We start from the raw sequence: 24,869 nt of genomic DNA on the forward strand, positions 1-24,869 counted from the left end.
ACACTTGGGTTCAGTGCCATCAATCACAAAGCCACTCAAACTTAGTTTTAAACCAACATCGATTATTTCTAGCAGTGGTTCTCAAAGTACAAAACTACGATCAAAATATACCCCTGAAATTGAAAGATATCTGGCGATGTAACGAACCCTAGCCCTACTAAGACGTAATATTCCATAATATAGACTAATCTATGTTTAGTTAATGTTGCTTTAGTGAAAATACGACCAATTTAGTCCCTCTATCTTTTGGTTTGTTTCTAAAAGTAATATCTGAAGTAATATCGGAAATTAGGCATTGAATAGATTGTATTCCTAATAAGACAACTTAGTATTTCATTAAAAACCCACCTTCCAAAACTAGCCCAAAGCTAGAAAACAATTAAAATAAATAATAATTAAAACTTATTTTAGATCAAACTTGAATGTTATAGTTTAGGCATTGCCATATTCCTTGAATTCCGTAAAAGCTTAAAAGGGTAAGCTGTTCTCAAAATTAACATTACTTCGGTTTAAATAAGACTTTAATTTTTTGATTATCAAATTAAGTGAATTGTCTCATTATTTAAAACTACAATAATCGGTTTTCTTAGAAAAAGAGGGTGTTTTAAAAACGCCTACATTAAGTATAGAATAACGCCAATCTTCAAAATATCGAGCATAAAAATTCGAGCTCACTTCGTTAAAGTAGACACTCAAATATTGAAAAAATAACCACATTATAATCTCACAGCTAGGTACTAAATAACTTTGTATATTCAATGATGCACCAAATTGTGAGAAAATGAAGACATTATACATTTGAAATAGTATTAAATATTTCTTAACAGCACACATTAGTCATGCCTATGACAAGTCAAACATTTTACAGTCGACTCAAAACATATTTGAAAAAGATTATCAACAGGGTTTTAGTTATTAAGTAAAGGTTGAGAAACACGAACTCACACCATCAATCTCCTCAGTTGGAGGTTCTTCCACGATAGATGATAATACACGCTTCACGAACTTGTGAAAAATTGTGTATCAACGTCACTAACTTAGGATATTCGTGCGATACATCAAATTATTATTGGCATTCGCTTTTATATAGTTATTATTTTGATCTGTCGATAATTAAATAAAGTCAACATTATTATTATTGGCATACAGGTTTATATAGTTATAGTTATTATAAATTTTGATCTGTCGCTAATAAAATAACAATGCGGCACACCTGAAAGAGTGTTCTCTCAAAATGAAAAACACAAAACAATTAATTAATATTTGATTGAAAAATTCATGATGTGATTTTGTAGTAACAATGAAAAGTTTTAATCACATTTTTTAATATTTCTTATATGTACAAATTAGAGGTCATTCACTAGTATAAAATCTATTGACTTTCTATTTGCAAATGAAATGACGAGAAAAACAAAAGTCACTAACTTTAGAGCTTCAATGCACGAAAATTAAAAACTTCTGAAAGTCGCATTTTTATGCCTTAACTTTGTGTAAACAAAAAATAAAGAAGTATTTGAACCTATGAAGAATAACTTGACTTCATTTGTATTGAATTTAGTTTTTTATTAATTTAAATGTTAAGTTATTTAAATTTTAAGTTCATTGCAAAATTAAAAAGAAAAAATGCTGCATTGTACTACAATTTATTTTTAAGTTTAAGTCTGGTAGAACTGTTTATGTTTTCAACAAAAATAACATTTAGGGGGTTTCCATTTTTTCGTTTTTGAATGCAATATTATTTATTACAATCCGCACAAATTAATGGTCCAATCTAAGATTCTAATATTAAGCAGCGATATTAACAAATCTTCAATTATATTTACAACCTCTATATACTCTTCCGTTATAAAATAAGCACCCAAGAAATTCTCTGGCGGGTTAACAATTACTTTAGCTATTAACCCTACAATTCGATTAATGTAGTGTGGAGTCGTAAACAGTCCGGGTCAACTAACATTATGTATCGTGTGTTATAATGACGATAGTTTGCTTTATTGTTTCAGTTTTATTATGTAGCTGGCGACTGAACAGTTATTATGTCTGGACGTTTTGGTAATGTTTGGTTGAACTTTGAAATTTAAGGCAGAGAATTACTCGGTAGCTCTCGCTTGATAGAGTGATTTTCGGGAACGGGGGAGCTTTTGAGCTGTAGTAAGACCATTAAAGGAAAAACAAAATATAATAACGAAAATTGTAATATTCAAGTAGTAAACGAAAGTTTAAAAACTGATGTACTTTTCCGAATTAATTTAAAATAATAAATAGATGAAACTGCAAACCCGTGCAGAATAAAAAAAATCGTTTAGCCAAATTAAGCTTTTCCACCACTCCATTTTTGTACATAGCGTAATTAATTTGAAAAGCTACTATAGCGTTGTTTTAGAAATTTTAAAATAAAACTGTTATTTTTCTATTCAGAACAATACCCGACAAACAAACCCATTCTACACACATTTTCTTAAACGACTATTTTAAAGTGTCAATTTATACGAACTATTCTCGTATTCTTCTGATTTATACATTTTATATGCATGAGACTATGTTTGTTTATGCTCAAGGGTCATTCACCCTTCAGCCAATACCCTCAGTTCGATAGCCAGTGTAATGTTCAGAACAATGTTCATATTTCACGTTTGATCATATAATATTAATGGCTGTGGCTAGCCAGTATTTTCAAAAATCTTTTGTTCTTTAAAATTATTATGCATTTTGAAGAGATAAAATTATGTTTGTTTGAGTCTCTGAAACATTAAAATCGCTTGCTTGAATAGCAATCATTATCACTATTTTAGTTTTCAAATAATATTCTGAAAATATATTGAAGCATGGGCAGAATATTAAAATTTAACCCTCTCTTACTTAGTAATATCATTTCCTGAACATATGTTAAAATAACGAAAAACATTAGTTTCCAGCTCTATTTATTCTATAAAAATAAATAGCAATCTCTATCCTGCAAAGTCTGTCAATGTATATTCCCCCGCCCGTTAGCAAACAAACAAAACTTATGCAAACTCCCACACCTAAAACTATCCACACCCTGTGATAAACTTGGTACAAACAAGGGACACCCTGTACGTAAGTAAAATGTTTCTTGGAGAATTTAAACCTTACTTATATTTAATATGTATTCAAGTTTGTCTCTCTTAGTAGAAAATTAAGGTTCTTTCTGAGAAAAAAATCAGAAGACAACAGACACTGTTGAATGCGCTGAAAAATATTGAATATCCTTTTATAAATCGTTTAGTGTAATATTCTTTGTAGCGGATATTATTATCGGCTATATTCCGTGGACTACTAACATCCCCTTGATCGAATTATAAGTCAAAGTAAACATTAAGCAAACTAATTATCTTAGTAAAATACTCTTTAATTACACTAGAGACTTCAATCTTTTATTACTTTAACCTAACATCAAGTTAGCCTAAATAAAGTAATAGGTTCAGGTCCATATCTTATGCAAGACTGGCTAAGAATTAGGGAAATTATTTAAGGATTCCAGATTGGAAATGTTTAATGAAACTTAATACAATTTGTTACTAATAGTGATTCAGTGACTCTCTTAAGAAGAAAACAAAAAACTCCTACTTTTAGGTCCTTGCTTTAATTATAACTCCTACGTATTCAGTATTTTAAGCAGACTGTTGATCGTATTGGTTAATAGAAACCAGGTGAAGCAGTATCCCGATTAGTACATCGAATTTATGTGACTGCCAGAGGCCTCCAAAGCATATTCCCGGCAAATTTTTCTGTTTAAAAAAATCTAAGTAATTGCCAAAAGCTAAAAAGTTGAGGTCATATTAGTGTAAATACATCTCCCATTTGAAAAATACATTATATTCAGACAAAACCGAAGTGTTACGCTAGTTAACGAAAAAATGGCTAACAATAAATGTGAATAAAAATACAATAGAGTTCTCAGTAAATCTATTTCAAATTTGTAAAGCACTTTTCTTGTTCACTGATCTTTTCAACTTCAAATACTTATAGTTATTTTGTACATAAAACATATTTTTACTTGCATTTTATAAGCTTGATTGGTATTTCAAAAAAACTATCTAATTTTCAATTTTTATCTGTTAGACGGTAAAATGTCTGCCACTGAAATATTAGTCTAAGGACTTTGTTTACTTACTTGAGGTCAATGAACTTTCAGTTCGATAGCTGAAATTTTGTATGCAGTTGCAAATTTGTTCGAGTTATTATTATCTTTGTATTATACAAATTTCATGAATTACTTTTAATGAATTAATGTTTGTAAATGAGCTGTTGTTTGAACTTTAGTACTAGTTTTTATAGTAGGTCGGAGTTGAATTTATAATTTTCAGATGTATGGTCTGACAAAAGGTTAAAAAAAAACTACCACGTTTCACCAACAGCTCTTTTGGTCCGCTACAATTTTCAAAAATATCTTACAAATTTAAAAAATATCTTACTCGACTCTCGAATCAAAACAAAGAAACTTTTTAATAAACTATGTCAAAACCACGCAAATCACAAATGCAGAGACTTATTCAGTCATAAAATCGATAAAAATATATTTATATAATTACATACACATGAATAAAAGCTTCGCTAAAAAAATTTTGCTTTCAAACACATTCCACATTGCGTAAGCAAAACATTGTTTTTCTAACCCCTTTCCCGTTGAATAACAAAATTAAATGAAAACATACAGTTCTAATTAATTATATCGAGTGCAATTAGTGTCGATTGACGTCATTAATATGCGCATACGTATGTTGTTTGTGCAACACTGTTGCAATGTGTCGTTCAGGAAAATTTTCAATTACCTATTCTATGAAAGTGTACAGAATTGGTTTGGAAGAGACAAACAAACAGATAAAAATGTGCAAATATAGATAAAGAACACCTTTTTACTCGATCAGTCTTCTCTAGCAAACCATTTTTAAACTTAACAGGTTTAAAAATGGGTATCAAATAGATTATAACAATAATAATAAGTAGCAACTAGTACTTAATAAGTCCTTATACTTAGTAATTTGAAACTAAAACGGTATTATGTATCGCCCTATTAATAAAACTGTGGGGCAAAAAAAAAGAAAATGTTGATATGGTGATTGGGGTATGTATTTCTTGGGAAATGATTTCACAATTTTGTATGTAACTGCAAAAACCCTCAATTAACTATTCTTCGTGCTTTTACAATTACATAACGGGCTCCTTTTATTTACGAAAAAATCTAGACAAAGTTGGAAAGCTTGGCAATGAACTGCTTCCCACTTTACGATTACAATATTAAATTAAGCGAGTGCCTGTTAAGATTATGATAGCAACATGTGGCGTACGTCTAACTTAGTTCTATTATGTTACCGCAGTAACGTAAGAGAAGTTTCGACATTGTAATTAAGGAAAGTGCAATTATTACATACGATATACTAGAACATGACGTAAGGGTGAGTTTTGAATTTTCGCCTATTGCCTATGCGCCTAATTAAAGTAGTAGTGAGTAGGACATAGCGCGAAAATTGACGATGGATGATGCTTAAACATGAAAATTATCGTATCTTAGCATGAAAAAGTTGTAACAACTGACTTTCATTGAAAATTTTTTACATTTGTCGAAATGTCAACCGTATACAGAACTATTTCAAAAAGCAGACGACTTGTTAAAACGCGGTTAAACTCTCTAAGTCAACAGAAATTGCTATAAAAACATATCGTTTTAGCAAGAAACGAAAAATATAAGAATATTATTATAAAAATATTCTCATTCAAAAAGCACTTGTTATTTCAAAGTCAGCAACATAAAACATCTCTAAATAGCTTGACAAGTGCAGCAGACGACAAACAATCAATGGAATCGACTTCGATTGTATTTCCCTTGCGTTACCTGGCGATAAATTGAATCCGCCGTCAGTGCCCTGTTACTACTAGCTGCTAGCTTTGTTGAGGTAGCTAGTTTACATTCCACTGGCAACTGACAATGTTGTTATTATGAGTCGGTTTAATGATAGTTGTTTAATATTGTTCAGCTTATTAGGAAAGTTTGAAGTATTATTTAGTAGGTAGTAAAGGAGTAGGGAATTAAGGAGTGTTTTGGTGTTAGAGATAATACTCGAAATTAAAAGATATTCACGTTTGAAGCAATATCTAGCTTATGACATAAAAAAAAAATCAGTATAGCTGCAATCCACAACTTATGTTATGTATTTCTAACACTAATTGTTACCGAATTGATGGCTTAACTTTAAACAGAAAAAAAATATCAGACGTCATTTTAGTCACGTGTTCATTCGTTTTACTAAAAGTAAGAAACATGTCATAATATATATTTCTTCAAAATATACAAATTTCTTCGATTTCTCAAAGAATTTCCAGTTTCCTTATTATTCAGGTTAGTTTAAAATCAATATATCTCAAGTGACTGTTAGAGAATCTTGGTCCCCGTCACAATAAGGTGTCAAGTGCTCTACAGAATAAACACGGAATGTGAGAGTTCTACACACAAGGAATCACAGATCAAAATAATGTTTACTTTCCTCTCTCCTCACGACTTTATTTTGAAAGAAAATAGATGAAAATTCTTATGTAGTCTCTAGTTTAATACTACCGTTTATTACCGTGTACATTTATCATGTATTTATAACGTCTCCCAACACTCCTGTCTGCGTAAAGGTTTTACATCCGTGTTTCGCTATTTTAAATATTTCCCGAAGCGAGTAAGAAAAAGATTATAATATGGAAGTAACTCGTACATAAATATAAACATTTCGTGTGGAAACGCATTCAATGCTTCTCTATTATCCAAACAAAAGAGATTCCATTATAAACTGCACTAAACTGTGTACACAATATTTTGTTTCAGTTTTAGAGCGGTTTCATACTGGGCGTGTTTTCAGCGCACCCCACAGGCCCACGAATCCTCACAAAAGATGTGTGAGAATTCCGTTATTTTTTTATAGAGACTATCGCTATAGCTTACTATCTATTGTTCTAGTTTTACAGAGCATTCAATCGTTTCCTCTTCAACTACTACAAAGTTAAAAACCTTTTAAAGCCTTTTTTGGTGACCTGTGCGTCGCTTTTTGCAGTTTTTTAATAAGAAAGGGTGACAGCCATTTGAGATAAATTGAACTACTTATTGAACCCTAACAAATAAATAATTGTAATATTCAGAGTATGCCGCTACAACAAATATTGATAGACTTGGCAAATGAAACCAAAAGTAGTTCCCTAATAGCACCTCCATTCCATTGGTGAAACTGCAATATTTTCCGATTGTTCGACGTATACTTGTAAAGAAACTACGCTCAGTTGGGACCCACCCTTAACAGTGTACACAAAATATTTAGTTTCAGTTATAAATTGAGTTTAGAGTGCAGTGTCACAGTGTGACGTAGTGTTGTTATTATATGGACGAATAACGTTTATCTCTAGCTTGCGACGTGCAGTCACGTAGTTGTTATTTTAGTTATTATTAAGTTATTTTAGGGAAAGGTTGTTGAAGGAGTCTTAATAGTTATTTTCCGTTGCCTTAACCGAATTATTGCAATAAGTTAGCGGGAAAAGTTGGCCATATTATAATCTCTATACAAATTTATTGCCTTCTGAAATGTAGTGCTTTGTTAGTGATTTTATGCACAGATGTTCCGAACTAGAATCTAAAACAAATAATAAGCAATTGCAATGCACCGCAAAAGGATTAGTAAAATAAAATGTCCTTACTCATAGGAGATTGGAAGAAATTTGTAAAATATTAAAAGAGCCTGCTATTTCAAATCTAAAAGTTAAATGTATTTTTCCCACATTAAGTTCCGTACTTTTAATTATGAAATTCGTAATAGCTTCCCTTATAATTTAAGGAACCAAAAAATACATGACGACTACGAAAAACTAATTATGACTCAATTTCAAGGAAAATATTTAGTTACCAAAAGATCTTCTAATTACGACAAATTACAAAATCGAATTAGCAAAACCAGAGTTGTCAAACTACAGTGCTAGTACTAACGATGTTGCTTGTTAACAAACAAACAAGCATACAAATAACTGGCACTGCAGTAACGCGAAGGATGAAGGAAAGTTCATCAATTAAACTCTAGTTGGATATGGCTAAATTAATTTGAAAAGCAGAGGTGTTGCTTTGAATTAGGTAAACTGTAGTCCTAACTGTGTATTTTACATGGAAGAAACATATTATATTTCTTGTTTTGACTAAAGCTATATGTTATAATTACATTGCACTGAACTACGTGGCTAAGTTGAACTAAAAAGTGGAGCTTATTTGTTAGTACTAAATCAGGTTAACAATTTTTGAGATATGCCGAAACAAATAGATATTAGCTTAAATCGTAGTTTTACCTCTACGTTGAATATCCATAAAAACTCGTAGATTATATTTTTACTTTAAAAACTCTAAAGAATTGTCTCACATATACATTTTTGGGAAAATAATAAAAATATATCGTAAGAACTATCCAGACCATACTTCTTAAAAGATTTATACCAACTATATTCTCTTCTATTATTCCCAACTGGGTGATAACACAAACCATTGTAGCAAATGACAAAGATATGAAACTACTCTTGCATACAAAATTGTATGAAACTTGTAAAACTTTAGAATTTTATTCAACGCTCAGTTTTCTGTTTGACATGCATAGATAGGATTATTCAATTAAGCTTCTATGTAACTTGATATTCATGTGCGCAAGTGAGGATGATAAAAGTAAACTGAATTTAATAATATATGAATAACGCTTTTTCTCTTTAATATTTCTGCTCTAAATCTTTACAAAGACTATCTATTTTATTTGGAACGCGTTTTTTAAACGCCGTCCATGTATTATTCTATGCAACGAAATTTTTGGTAACTTTATCTTCTGTATAGTCATCAAACACGTCCTATTCAAGATTGGTCCTTATGTTTCTTATGCTACTGATAGCTCACTAATCGGTGAGCATAACTGACTACAAACTACGACGTGGTCAAAATATAGTACCATAAATATAGGTAAGTCATTGATACACCTTGTTATCTAAATACCTTACCTAAAATTCTGGCTAACAACCTCGTCAATAACTATGTTTTAAAAGAAAATCTTACCTGGGCAATCTGATCGAATCTCCCAAACAATTCGTTCAGCGTTTTCACAAGATCCGAAGCGCTGAGCCTTTCAGACAGAGGAGTGAAGTTGACGATATCAGCGTACAATATGCTGACGTTGTTGTGCCTTTGTACGTGCATCTCGTGGAACCGCGTTTGTTTGGAGCTGTCGGCACACGCGTCAGCCATCTTCAGCATTATAGAGCGTTTCACCTGGAACAAGGAAATAAAGTTATAGGCCCGGTTTTACCGCCTGTAGAAAAGTATGGGTTCAATTTGTCTAGCAAATAGGATATCTGACTGCCTTCTTCGACAGTTTTCCAGCCGAACGTAGAAAAACGTCGACACACGTGGCGGTTTATTGGGTATGCCCAACCAAAAAAAAAACAAAGTTGAGACTGTGACGTGATGACTCTAAATTAGTACTCAGATAGCGGCAGTGTAAGTCCGATTTAGTCCCTACAATTTTTTTTATTTAGTTCCGTAATTATTGACTGCCGGATAAAGCCTATATTGTTAGTATTGACTATTGCGTGTCATGAAAGACAATGTTGAAACGTAAGCCTTTCTCCTGGGATTTGAGGGTAGTTATCCGCACGATTGAGGTCAACACTTCATGAAGCCTAACAGATGGGTTATTTTTGGAATAGATAGTATTTCAAGGGTTGATTTTATCGATTTTATCGATTATGATATACGTTTTGTGCGTGGGTATGTATACCGAAATAGGTACTATGAAAAGCATCTCTCCCTTTTGTTTGGTTTTAAGAGTTTAACTTGAAATTATACAAGTCTATAATAATATTCTTTTCAGAAAAACTTATTTTGTTTTGCTTTTATTCCCTTCCGTTTGAATTATAAAATTAAGTGATAAACAGGTTTAAGTTGACCCTTAATATTTAATAATGAATCATTTTAGTACAGATAAAATCTAAAAAGAATTTTAGTTGGTAAAGTATTGTGTAACTGTTCTACAATAATATCGTATTTAATAATGATATTTAATTCAATTAAATTAAGTACTTGTTATAAAAAAAATGTGGTATTTGTATTTTGTTAAATTACACTAATGGAAATACTAAACACATATTAATATTTAAGATTCATATCGTCCAATAAACAAAAGTGAAGTTACTGAGGTAAACCAAGACGCCAAATTGAACCAATTAATGGACTAACATAAACATTTATTTGAACAATCGAAGACGAATATACTAATAAAGGGAGCCTTTTTGTCAAAGATTTTCACACTGTTACATTATAATTGATTCAACTTTGTGTATCAAGTGAAGTGTGAATCAAAAGTAATTGACAAACGGTTGCTTTTGAAGTTGTTCCGCTGAGTGTTTTAGAAAATATAATTACATTTATATTGTACATAGATATCAGTTCAATTAATCTAAGTTCTAGAAGAGGTATTTCTTGATTGAGGGCAATTCGTACTTTGAATTGGTGGTCAATAATGAGGCATTTCATTTGAAGAAAACTATTTTTGTAATAAAAATATCGAGGTCCCTTGTTACTCTTGGATATCCATACTAATATTATAAATGCGAAAGTAACTCTGTCTGTCTGTCTGTCTGTCTGTCTGCTACTCAATCACGCCTAAACTACTGAACCAATTTGCATGAAATTTGATATGGAGATATTTTGATACCCGAGAAAGGACATAGGCTACTTTTTATCCCAGGAAAATGACGCATTTCCCGGGAAAATTCAGGTGGCGTACGAAGTCGCGAATAATCAAAATTATAATGACATTGAATTAACAAAATTCCGTTGTCATGGCAACTGTTTTAATGGCGGATATGCCTTAGCGCGACTTCATTACATTATGAGATATAAATAATTTTGAGAATATTTTTCGTGAAAAAAAAGCATATTTTATATCATCTCGCTACGACCAATATAGGAGCAGAGTAACAGTAAAAAGTGTTACAAAAACGTAGAAAATTCTGACCCATTCTCTCTTATGTGACGCAAACGAAGTTGCGCGGGTCAGCTAGTAGAAATATATTTTGGTTAAATACCAACAATACCTACTAAATCAGTCTAATATAGTCTTAATTACCAACTTGGATACTACATGGATTTTCAAACTTTGAAAGATGAAGTACTAAAAAGTGGTCAGACTTGTCTTTATTTACTTATGTTTTCTATGGCATAATATTGTGAGTACATAACAATATATCCATATTTATCAATGACATCAATATTTGCAGTCATGTCATACTTTATTATGCAAGATAATACAAGTGCCCTTCTATTCAACTTATCGGTAGACGGTACACTTATATCACCTACTTTTCGGAGTAGTACTCTTACTTGAGTAGGTAATTGTTCATGAATTTATGTAATGTGAAAACACTTTTCACTTTACAGTCTCTTAATACCTTCTTACGTGTTTATAATATTAACTTTCTTAGAAAACGTATAATGTATTAAGCCCGTGTTAGTATCTGTTTCCGTATATTAATTAGTTTACATGAATTCAACATTTTACCAAAACGCCTAAAAAAATATTATAGCAATGTTCATTGTCGCAGAATTTTGTAAAAAGTATTAGTAGGCGTTTGGATCATGTTATTATATTATTTTTCGCTCTATTGGTTTTCTGTCATTATAGGTATTACTATGTGAACATTAGAATTATTATTGACGTATTCAATGAACATATTAGGAGTCGGGACCTGGGGGATTTGATTGTAAGGTCACCTGTATTACAAAATAATATTGACAGGAAAATATCAGAAAATAACAATATTTGACACATAGGTATAAACAATGTGTTATTAAACTGATATAATATGTCACCTGCAAATTTCAAGGTATTTTAGCGGTGAAATAAGCAGAATTTAACCAAATTCTTACGTTGCTATAAATTGTCAGAATCGGTTCAAAAATTACTCCATGATTTCACCAAACCATCGTCAGTTCGTGACAAAGCATTCCTTGAATTTCCGAAATCGTTATATGCGTATAGCTGTACACTTCTGAGCGTTACCTGGCACATAATATAAAGTGATTCCAGGTAGGTAGGTACATAATATTTTTGTAAGTTGGTTTCGATCCTAGAAGGATAAAAACATCCACCTAATTTTGATTTAAAGGACTGGAAACCGCTTTCTTTAAAACGGTAGGTTAAATTGGTAAAAAAAAAGCGATGAAAAAGAGCCACCATTCTAAGAATAATTAATGAGTCTGCATCTCGTCATTTACAGACACCCCGCAAAAATTCGGCTCAAACAGATGTTTAAGCAGTAGTTCCCACAAAAATTTACCCATCAATATTCCGCTACCGGGCAAGAGTCTCCTCCCGTAATGAAGAAGAGGTTAGAACTAAATTCTACTGTTGGTAAATAATATTGTTTATGTCATTTTCGATACTAATATTATTATAGTGTACACAAGAATGTAATCGATAGATTTGAATAAAGTAATATAGTGTACCTATAACTATTTCTTTCTAGACCTAAAAACCATTATAGTAACACAGTTTTTTGTCGTGAGTAGTATAAAATAGTATTTAAAATGCTCTGTGATGAGTGGTCATATTGCAAGGTACATTAAAGCGAGAGAAGACTCATGCTATGCCATGACCCAAATGACATTCATTCATTGGTCATAAAACTGCCGGAACTTACAATGAGTCCATAAATCTCATTTTTTTTCAAAATCAAGGTCTAGGAAAAGCCTAAGTTCATTATTCAATTTATTTGCTGTAGCTCTTTCAAATGGTATTTATAATAAGTAATTACAGTCGGTGTCAAAAATGTGTATTTCTGTTAATGTTCAACAAACAATTCGCAGTGATTGTAACATTACTGTAATTTTTCTATTTTCGTTGATAGTATTTTGTGAATGAGACGGTGATTTGTACGTCCTATTTGTTTACAAGGCAATCACAGAATTATATTAAACTAACGAAAAGAGTTAATCCTTACTTTGGATACACAAGGTCTTGGCTTTGATTCCGGCCTTTAAGGTGTTTTTTTATTAACGTTTGGTACGACCAGGTAAAATGATGTGATCATTATTTATATAAAACCTAAAAGACAAATTGCATACCACTATTGACTAATATCCAAAATTCCCTCTCAAATAAAATTACATTTTCCTCTAACTTTTCTAACTAATATGACACTTGTATTGTCATAAAATTCTTCAAATAATTCTGAACAAAAAGAGCAAATTGGAGGCCAAATGATAGTGTTTCATCATCTGATTCATTCTTATGTATCCGAAAGAGTATTCTAAGAAATTGTGACTAGGACGGGAACACCAGTGGGTGTGTTTTCATTGAGTAATGTAGGCTAATTGGGAACAAATATAAAATGTTTTGTATGATAATAATAATATAAAATTTTATTTTTTGTAGCAAATAAATTAACTATTCCTAGTTTATTTTCACTAGTTTAGACTGCGCAGTATTTTGTTGTAGGTACGTTAGCTAATGTGGGTCTATCCCACTAGTCCCGTTGTGTTGTCCCGTGGCGGGAAAAGTGCCACTGTTTTGGTCGCAGTAGTCCCGTTGCAGAGAATCTGGGACTATTGAGTGTTTGACCATAATCCTCAACTGTTGCCATGCTAGACATAAAATTCGGTCCTGTGGTTTAGCAGCGACATTCAATCATATAGAGTATCGCGTTTATATTAATAATTATCAATTATGAAAGAATGATGATTATGGCTATAAACAGAGTGTAATTCTTTACCATAGAAAATGGCCAATATGTTGTCAATAGTATAGTTTTGGAAACCAGAAAAAATATCACAGAGAAATAATATTACTATGTCAATAAGGAAACTTTTTCGTGAATGCAAATAAATGTCATTGACCTAAATTAATAAAACGATAAGTATTTGGGTAGAGAACAAATCGTGCAACGTCATATCGAACCGAGCGTATAAGGGACTTCCCTGAGCGACATCTTGGTTGCATCGCTGTAAATTGTGCAATATTACATATGTACGTTTGATGCCAAATCTAGATCAAAGTATGATATTAATGATGTACTGTACGGCTCTCGCTTACCTATGAAAGTGCATTTGTTATAATCACTTTAGCTTCATTCAAAGAATATCTGTGATTGAATAAGTGACTTATATTCAATATTAAGGGTGAATGTGTGAAAGTGGGATTGTTAGCTGACGTGTAGATGTATTATTTGCTGCTGTATGTAGTGATTCAAACAGTTAGTAAAGGTAGTTGCTACAGCAAGCGATATTTTTAGTCTTTAAAATTTAACCCATTATTGTCTCACTGATGGGCAAGAGTCTCGTGACATAATGAGGGAGGGCTTAGACCTAGGGTCTCTAATTTAATTTTTTTGTCGTTATAATTTACTTATATATTTTGCAGGTAAGTATATAGAAACCAACACAAATCGATTTAGAGTAAAGCCGGAAATCAGTTTTTATTGAAGATTAATACCATCTATAATATAAATTTATGATACTGATACTGATTTCGAAGCCGTATAAGCCGTTTGCAAGCCGGATGTTTAAAATGTTCACATAATTTGTTGTGTAATATTGATACACATTTCATTCGATATAACTTAAATTGCATATAATAGCTGATGAATCGGTGGGTTTTTAGTTAGACAACTCTTAGTAACAAGGTTCAAAGTACATAAACAAAGTCAATGAATTTCCGTACTGACGCAATATTTTATGGCGTCTACAATGACAACTTTGGACCCAGACACTATTGCCCTTTGCACTCTCTCAATGGGAAACGTAGGTTTAACTAGTATTTTGTACATACCTGTAAGAATCAAAGAGTCAGTAATCTATCAGAGGGTTAAGCAGCTTCTGACACGTTTATGCCGTAGATGGGTAGCCGCTTCTTAGTACTTTGGCTGAGTGTCTCGTACTTTGGAGAGTTGTTCCAGTTATTGTTTATTCAGATTACAGGTTCTGATCCATGTCAAAGGCTTTCAGGTATCATCAAAATGATAGTCACGCAATGTATGAAGGGCTCTATAGGTCAACTAATATCATGCTATGGCCTACGAGACCGAAATAATCGTAACAAACGTAAGTGAAACTACAGGGCACAGTTAGTATCTAAACAAGGTAGACAATGACCGTGACACATTGTTTGATGATGAATAAAATAAATACAAACGTCATCATGCTGGCACCTTGATGCTTATGGTCAAAATACGTAAGTTGAAATCCAAGAAATTGTTCAGTTCTCCTATATTTAACTAAGTATGTCATTTTAAGTAGTGGAATTTATTTTAGCTATGACTTAGGTGTACAAGGGAGTTTTTCTAAAGGGATATTTTGTTGGGTTTTTAGTATAGCATTGAACATGAAGCTCTACTTTATTTCTGCAAAAATACCAGTCATTGTTAAATGAGTTTGAATGTGACCTCATTTCAAATTTTTTTTTTTTTTTTTTTAACCTATACTGCCCCATTGTTGGGCAAAGGTCTCCCCCAAACTCCTCCACCGGTCTCTATCCTCAGCCATTTCAAATTAGTTGACCAAAACGTCAAAGAAGCTAAACTAAATCGGACAGTGCATAGTAGTCTTACTAGTAGTACTTATTAGTGAAATTTTCTTTTATAATAGACTTAACCCCCATATAATATTGGACAATAATCATGCAATTCTAAAGACAAATATTGAGTCTTGTTATGTCAATCTCAGCATCTCTAGATTGTAGCCGTTATTTCACTAAAATTGCAATAGTCAATTCCTATAATTTTACTCTGACACATAGTTGAAAGTAGCAATACAAATAAAAGCAGCCTTATTAACTAGTATGTTGCCATGCCTGTTGGCTCTCCGTGTTCGAAACTTTAACTTTATTAGAAATGCAAAAATAAATTAATAATACGATGTTTTTAAGATAGCAGTATAATTTTCTTACCTTACTTAGTAAGTGAACTTATTAATTTAATAGTTATAGCCCGAAATCAAATAACGGAAAAACATCACTACGGGTACGTTTTTCCAGAGAAAAGTATTACGTTTATCATAGTGCTGTATAAATTCCATTACCACATTCCATCTACGTCATATATTGCACGTCACTCAAAGTTCAAAGTTCGTTAATTTTATAGGTATTCCCCATCACAAAAACTACATACATACCAGTTATTACAGACGCCACTTAGTCTGCACGCTGTCTGTGACTCACATTATTACTCATCATATATCAATGGACGATGACCGTTTGCAATGATATTACGATGTGCTTTGATGTGTTTAGTCCATGTAGAGGCAAAGACGTTCAAAGTCAAAGTCAAATATTCTTTATTTCATAAACTTAACAAGTATTTGAAATCGAAAAATATTTTTTATCTACCACCGTTTCGGAAAAGCTGTTGCTCGTGAAACTCGCAAGAAACTCACGGCTTGCTCTTATTAAATGTCAATATTTCCAAATTAATTAAAGTTTAAGTATGAAGGCAAATAATAGTTTTAGTTTAGTCGGTTTTGAAATAGTTGGACATTTTTTTCTGGTTTGCGCACCAAAGCACAGTTGAATGTAATGCTCGGATGAAAACTTAAACCAATGTCTACATAGTGTGTATCCGCCTGCAAACTCTTTACTCAGTTGACTTGTAAATTAAATTGGCTTCTAGTGTTTTTTTTATTCAATGAAACATAACGTGTAAATATGTTTTCCAATTTCACATAATGTTAAGAAAAACATTTTCTACTTATACTGGTCTAATAAATAAGGTTCTTCCGTCGCACTAAACAAGGGACATTTAAAGTCACTTATTGTAGGTATATTGTAGGAGTTATTATCACAGTCATAATTACTCCAACACCTGACAAAAATCGTTGTTTTTGTTCATCGCGATCAAACACCGCGAAATCTAATAACTCCGTTAAACCACAAGGACACGTGTACTAGCTCACCTAGTTTCAATACCGTCATGAACTGTGACGTCAAACACTCGTCATCATAACATAATGTCCTACTTTCGCTAAGGAAGTGATAATTGTAATAATATTCAAGGTGGAAAAGAAAGAGTTGGGAAAATTGTATGACTCATTCGTATTGTCCAAGTGGAATAACAGTAAAAGTCGAAAGGAAAACGTAATTTTTAATTTTATTATGATATATTGCTTTCCCCGAAGGCTTGTTACGCGGAAGAAAGTGAGAAATTACCCTTACATTTTACCAAGTACGTATTACCAATGTAATATATACCTAGCGGATGCGAGTTGGATAATTTTTAATTCATGGCAAATATTTGACTGCTCAATTGAATAATGAATATTTCACACGTTTTTATCCTTCCCATACCCTGGGTCATGGGTTTGTATCCCATCCAAGTCGGGATAAACAAATGGCCAGCTTACGGGTCAGATTTATACTTGAGTGTTATTGTTCTTCAGAATGTTAATACCAGCAGTATTTTATGTTTGCCAGTTTATTAAATTAGCTTGGGTATCAAACGTAAAAATCACATTACCTTATGAAATTGTTGACCATCATAATTTAATCTTAAATAAGTTGTGCAATTTGTTTTTTGTGGTCAAACTAGTGTCAAAGTTTATCATATGACATGGTGGACTTTGATTCAATGTCATAATAATACAAAAATGCTAATTAATACAGGCATTTTCCTGTACACTTTTGCTGTAGAGAAAAACCAATTTGTTACCCCAAGGTGCTATTTTATTACGTAGATCCCGTTAGAACAATTAACTCAAAAGCATGATGCTATATTTGGTAAGTTTTTAAAAGGTCAAAACTAATCAATCGAGATTATTGACACCAAGGTATCGATTTACACTTGGCGATAACAGTTCATTCGTCATACAAACATTGTGTAAATACGTATGTATGCAGGTATATCATATAACATCACGCCGATTATAGCCCATGGTGTAAGCAGAGATAAAGAAAATGGACCCACGTTTTATCTTACAATGTTGGTCCCAGTCCCCCTTCTATTACATGGGATGAACATTATAAATGCCTTTTGCCAGCGTTTTAGGTAGCGTTACTAGATAAATCACATATTTATTTTATTTTCAAGATACTTTCATTAGACCACTATTCACTATTTCAGAATTTATGAAAGAATTTCTCATACCAATTGAAACAGGAAATAATGTCGTCATCCAAAATAAGTCGTGTGAAGTTATATTATTATATCAAACATAGTCAATTGTTGGAATCGTGGGTATGGGATTATACAGGTACAAACATCCGTCGGTCACGTAGAGCATCGTTTCCTATGTGTCAAGGATTGGTAGAGCTCAAAAATATTTATTTAGCTAATTTTGTGACACGACCAGTTGTGATTTCCAGTCGATAACCGATCAGTGCGTTAAGCAAATTTAAACGCTGACATTTTATAGATGGGTAGCCACATAGTAAAATCTGGATGTGTTCGTGATTTAGCGGGTAGGTTACATGTCGGTTCTAGTTGTTTTAAATTAAGATAACAATCATTAGCGTTACATTGTCCAAGTCGCCTAAAGGCCTATAATACAGTTAGTTTTCGGACGGCTAGAGCAGGTTTAATACTGGAATAAATACAGATTTAAGGAAGCAAATTGTGTAAACAAAACAAAAATCAACTGTCATAACTGAAATTAATAAAATTGAGAACATGATTTTTGCGTTTCATATTCAGTTAATTTTACCAAATGTTTCACAATATATTTCAAAAGACTGCTAACGATTTAAAAACATTTAATTGCACCATTCATCAGAGCTGTTTTATGCAATAATTTCACTTTTTATTGCGTCATACAAAGAAAATATGATCACCAAAACTTTCGATTTCTGTTTTTAGGATCGTCATTGGGATTTTTTCTAGTTATATTATACAATAATCAAGGAATTAAAATTTAATAGTCTACGGGGCGGGGGTACATCATAATTTACTTTAACTTAACCACTAACAGAAATTGATTCCTTACTAGGACATGACTATAATCGGAAACCAATACGCAAACATGAGCCTTGGACCGAAGGAGACTTTAAACCTGTTAACATTAAGAGTCAAAACTTTTTTCTATCTTTGGTTATTGTCCCATTTCTGTGCTTGTTTAGGTACCTTCCGTAAATCATGAAATATCAGTTTACCTCCTATACGGGACCAAATATTTTTTTATTTGTTTCGTGTGGGAATCGAACTCAAAACACTAAATATAAGCAAACGACCTTCACACCTGCTACACGTGTATTCATTAACGGTTTTATTTTCCATAAGCGTTAAGGAAAAGACTAGAGCCAATGACACCGATTCATATACTTTTCCTTTCATAACGGCTACGTGCCTGTCCACTCGTAAAGCGAACCATAGTGTTAAAACACGTCATTATAAGGACAGCGTATAAGTAGTGGACGGACGCATAAATCATGATTGTATGCAGGTGAATGCCAAAAACTGAGACCATATGCTATGTATGGGTAGAACAGGAATCGCAAACTTTGTGTGATTTTCATTTCTGTAGCGCGATTTTACACAGTCAGTACTATCGAGTATTAAGTGATGGGCATTTAAACTGTACTGCAAAAATAGTTCCTACGGCGCCCGCTAGAGACGCTGATCAGATTTTCATACAGCATTTTTAGGTAGGAAGCTGGTTGTCGATAGTCGACAGTGGTGGAAAACCGCACTTCTGTTTCTTTTAAATAGTGTAGTATTTTCTGGAGTAGTGCTACATATAAAGCTGTAATTACTTGTTGATAAAGTTTTACTTTATCAATACATTTTTTTTAGCAAAGATGTAAGTGCGTGAGATAAAAAAATATGTATTATATAGGATAGTTAGACTCTTTATTTCTCTGTTATTATATTACTTAACCAGTCTCCTGAATTAGATTGTTGTTATTCATTATTAAAACATGAATTGCCAATAAAAAAGCCTTACTAGCCAATAATATATTTGTGTCAAAGTTTGAAACCACTGATGCACACCGAATCCGAATGGTCTAACGCATTCCGCGGGTTTTTTTGTTGAACAAAATTATTAAGTTACTAAGCACGTGAGAAGTTTTAGTATGGGCTTCATTAAATTATAATTATTGATGATGGAGTAGCATAGTTGAATGCAAATCGTCAGGTAATATTAGGGAGCTTTTTCTTTGCTTCTAGTTTTTTCGGATGTAGTAACCTTGTTTAGTATTCCTTTTCGTTCTAAAATTGGATATATCCGCTACAATGAAACCCAAAAAACAAATAGTAAAGTATAATGAAAACCTATACTTTTGTGAAAGGACAAGTAATGGGTTATATTACTATTATTTGTTCCTTTAGGGAAACCACAACTAACCACAGAAAACTACTATTTACGTCAATAAACCTGAACTCTTCACTTTTCCTATTCTTTCCATCAATTTATTGTGTTTTCTGACATTCACTTACAATACAAAGTTAAAAGATTTTGTCAAAAACCTGCTAAATTCTTCACGTGTCACGACTTGACCTGCTTTTGATAACAGTATCACAGCATTGTTTGTTTGAGAGAAATTACAGGTCACTGAAAAACGTGATACTTACTTTCTTTATTTGTATTTATTTTTAGAAACTGAACTATTACTGTATACAAACATATTTGGCCAAAATAATTTTATAACGTAAGTAATAATTGTCTGTTTGACTTGGCTTGACGTTCGGCTTTGATTTGATAACACTTTCACGTCACATCGTTGATATATTTCGATCAGTTATCTATTAATATAAGGGGTTTCTTTTACAACCTCCTATCTAGAAACTAGTTATTATAGTTGGCTTTTACTGGTTGTTAATCTATCAGCGAGTAAAAAACCGGCAGAAAACTTCCCCTTTCAGTATATTTATAATTACATTGCAGACTATATACAACTCTTGCATATTCTGATTCATAAAACATAAAATGCATTTATCTCTTTCTTCCGTTCTCAATAAAAAGAGATACATTATAATTAGTTTAGATAGTAACAATAAAATTGGAGTAAGTAGTAAGAATGATGTCACTCAAACTGAGTAATGTTTATTTATTTAATTCTGCAAATGTCTAAAAATAATCTCTTTGCTCAATACAAGTGATTTTGTTTCTGAATCATCGCGTAAAAAAGATTTTACGTCTAACTGTTTTTATTTCGAAGACAATTATTGTGAGGTGTGTTTTTTGTGGAATAATGTCTTTGTCACGATATTTCAGTGTTTCAGTTTTTTTTGGGGTTAGGTTATTTTTACGGTGATTTCAAAATAATTTGTTTATTTATGAAACAGAACTGAAATAACCGTAAGATGATATTATTACCGGTGTAGTCTTTATGGTGATAGAAACTTTGCGATGTCAGTCGTGGAGGAAGATAATAATATGTGTGCTCCAGACACATTTTGGTTTGTACACAATGTACACACATTATTTCCTTATTATATTGAATACTGTTACATATTCGTTGAATTCGATACCATTACCTTTTAAGTATTAACAAAAGCGGATTTAAAAACGGTCAAATTATTTTAACTTTTACAAAAAAATGTTTTTGATTATTTTCTATCAATATTTTTGGCATAATTACGGGCATAGGTGTCGAAGCCCCGGGCATAAGCAAGTTATATATAATTAATCAAACCTAATAAGTATAGGTACATTTCATAATGGAAGTCATTACCAAATAAGCAAAACCGCGATACTAACTAAATAACCGATACATATTATAGGGTCTACGTGACGAAATGCAAGTACTAAGTCTGACGTTACAACAGTTCCATTCGAAAACCGGCTCCGGTGTATTGCTTCGAGACATGTTATATAATGAAGAAATATGTCAGTGGAACTATGTTATTATTGCTTTAGTTTAGGTAGTTATAGGTAATATCTTGCAGTGTGTCATATTATAGGTATAAATGTATATGTAAAATGAATAACACATAATATAATATTTAAGCAGATATTAGTATTAGATACACTTATATCTAATACACCTATTAGAGTTTAATTGGCGTGGTACTATCGATGTCTGTAGGTTGATTATACTTCTACCATTCTCTAACTTAAATACCTGTCTCAAGAATTTTTAAGGCTTTTTATTTCACAAAATAATTATAAAACAAATGCAGAAGTATACCTAAACCTCGTTACTTTTACAAACCCTGTAATAGATTGCTAAAGGTAATAATGCACAAAAAACCCTGAATCTATGACCTAACAGATGCAACCGTAAGAAAATCTTTATCCTTTTATTACGGAAAACAATTACACTGATTCAATTAGAAAAGACGCTGACCTTTACTTGTTTACTTGGTCAGGAGGTTAGAGGAAAAGAAAGAACTGTATAAAGTCATAAGTATTGCAACATACATGCAATATGTTTACCAGAAACATTTCAAGGAAAATCTCTCTGAATTTGTTAAAAACTGTAACATTATGAGTTCGTGTGTTTTCCGGCTTTATTACACAATAATGGAGAAGCGATATATGTTGTGAGGCATGTCATGTATTAATAATATTTAGTAGGTATTTCATGCGGGTTACTAGTAAACTTTACAATGGTAGGACTTTTTATTACGTATACGGAATTATGTGGTTAAAATTTTAGTACCTACATATCATTGTATAGGCCTACGATAAAAATTACATAAAAAAGAGCAATTTCAGATCACTGCAGGTGCGTACGATGCGTGGCTTTAGAAATTATGTCAAATTCATTCAAGTACAAAATTTATTTATTAATTTCTTCCTTATGAATAACTTTAGCCTTAGGAACAGTTTTACTGCTTAAAAATAAGTGTCAGATGAATAATGACAGCTTTTTTAAAGATTGGATGTGTTCTTTATTGAAAAATTATTTATAAGCTAGGAAACTGTTGCCTCGTTATAGCCATTTCAGAGCAAATAAACTAATATAACAACAAAAAATGTAGCGCAAAGGTTTTTAAAATGTATTTCTAGCATGTTTGCACTGCAATTGACATTTAGCCGATAAGAGTTCGATATTATCGCGATTACCCTGTTAAGTAGCAATTAGGTACTAACGTAAAAACAGGTGTCGATAAATGTCATCAAAACAGCAGTTAGTTGTTAGTTTGAACAGAAACAATGAGTCAAGGCAGGCCAATGACCACTAACCGCACAAAGGAAGAAAACTCATAGCCACTTCGACGATTGTTTAATTTTTTGTGAAGACTGTATTTCCCAAGTGTTTTTTTGAGAGGTGCATAGGTATTTCCTTAGTACTTCTATTATGTTAAACGTTAGATAGATATTCTCAGAAGGTTTTATTCAAACGGCGTCTCTCACGACAACACCTGGCTCGACTATTTTGTTTATAAGCAGAGCCAATGATCACGACATTTAGAAAATCCAAGCATTATAAAGAAAACAGAATAATATACAGAGAATTATAGCAAATTGTTCAACTAAATGCTGACCACATTGCTTTTGGTACTAAGGTAAAGTACCTACTTAACGCTTTTTAAAACAAAATAGTTTATTTTTCTGTTCTTGTGCAATAGTATCAGCGAGCAGGACCAAGAGATAGTGTAAAGCTTTACATATCTGCCTGTATTCTTTTCACGGCTTAACTGCTAAATCCATTTAAGAAAAGTTTTACATTCGATTGATCGATTGCATATAACTCTGGCAAGGATATGTAACTTTTACTAAACTCTGTTATACAGGAAAGCCGCTGACGTCAGCTAATTAATTAATTAATGAAATACCATAAAAGTGTTAATGTAAAACGCTGCATGACATTGCTTTATTTAGACCCTCATACTACGCACGGGATTTCTAGTAAATAGTAAAAAGTGAGAATGAAACATTGTATTATTGTAAGGTTTTTCCTTCCTACTTGTTTTCCGATTGTTCATACATTTCTCATACATACAAATCGTTACATGATGATTTCTAATATCAAGGTTCAATGTTTGTCAAAGAAGCCACACCCATATCATTAAGGATAGATTTGATTTAAAAATTAATAAGTAAGTTCTTCGTTTCGTTTCACTACTCGGCTAAGGTCATCCTGAGAGAGTTTTAACCCTACCTCGCCAGCCGATTTGCATTCATTTAATCATCTTCGCAAGGTTTCTACTTGGTATGTCCTTTATTATTAAAGCAGGTTATAATGTTTATTCTTAACGCGTAATTTCTATGACCGCTAAAGCAGGGCAATTAAACTAATTTCATCCCAAACACATAAATACTTAAACTCTACACTACATTAAAAAATAACCACAGTTTTGCGTTTTCATACTTTACTCTAGTTAATCCAAACTTTCAATAGCGTACAAAAAATGTCTTGATAAATTGACAGCACTTCAGAAAAAGCAAAATTTACATAAATGTAAACATTACACTTTGTTTGTATACCGTCTACAATAAAAGATTGTTATCTGGTAGATAAAACGCGATAACTAGGACAATTACCGAAGCGAATATGTGTCAGAGTGAATACATATTAGATTGATAAGAACTGAGTTATATTATCTGATAGTGGATGTTTGACCGGGTTAGTTGAGTACAAATGGACGGGAGATACCTAATACTAGCTTGTTTTCAGGCTTTTGTTAGTGTTTATTCTTCTTTAGATGAATGTCGCAATAAAACTAGTCTTATCTCGCGTTTACAAACTTAGAAACATTATAGCTACATAGAGTATACTAGTCTACTATATAATTAAAACCTGAACCACGGGGTTTGGTAGGTTTGGACCACATCCATGATATCCTATGATGATATACACCTAAACCACCGTCTAGGTTTCAAATTCAATACCACCTGGAACAAATATTAGGTATGCGTGATATTTAATAAGTGGTTCCAACTTCTTACCTAATTTCACCGACACATCTATCAGCATGGTGTCAAA

The 24,869-nt window shown here is 32.2% G+C and overlaps 1 protein-coding gene across 1 annotated transcript in view; it reads right to left on the reverse strand.

The window, feature by feature from the left end:
• Nucleotides 1-24,869, reverse strand: part of Ac76E (adenylate cyclase type 2 Ac76E) — a 201,706-nt gene that overhangs the window by 25,972 nt on the left and 150,865 nt on the right. The window contains exon 6 of the mRNA XM_076122538.1: nt 9,071-9,283. Coding sequence (XP_075978653.1) covers nt 9,071-9,283 — 213 coding nt within the window. The remainder of the gene's footprint in view (nt 1-9,070; nt 9,284-24,869) is intronic.

The sequence above is a fragment of the Anticarsia gemmatalis genome, chromosome 14, assembly GCF_050436995.1.
Source record: "Anticarsia gemmatalis isolate Benzon Research Colony breed Stoneville strain chromosome 14, ilAntGemm2 primary, whole genome shotgun sequence".
NCBI classification, from domain to species: domain Eukaryota; kingdom Metazoa; phylum Arthropoda; class Insecta; order Lepidoptera; family Erebidae; genus Anticarsia; species Anticarsia gemmatalis.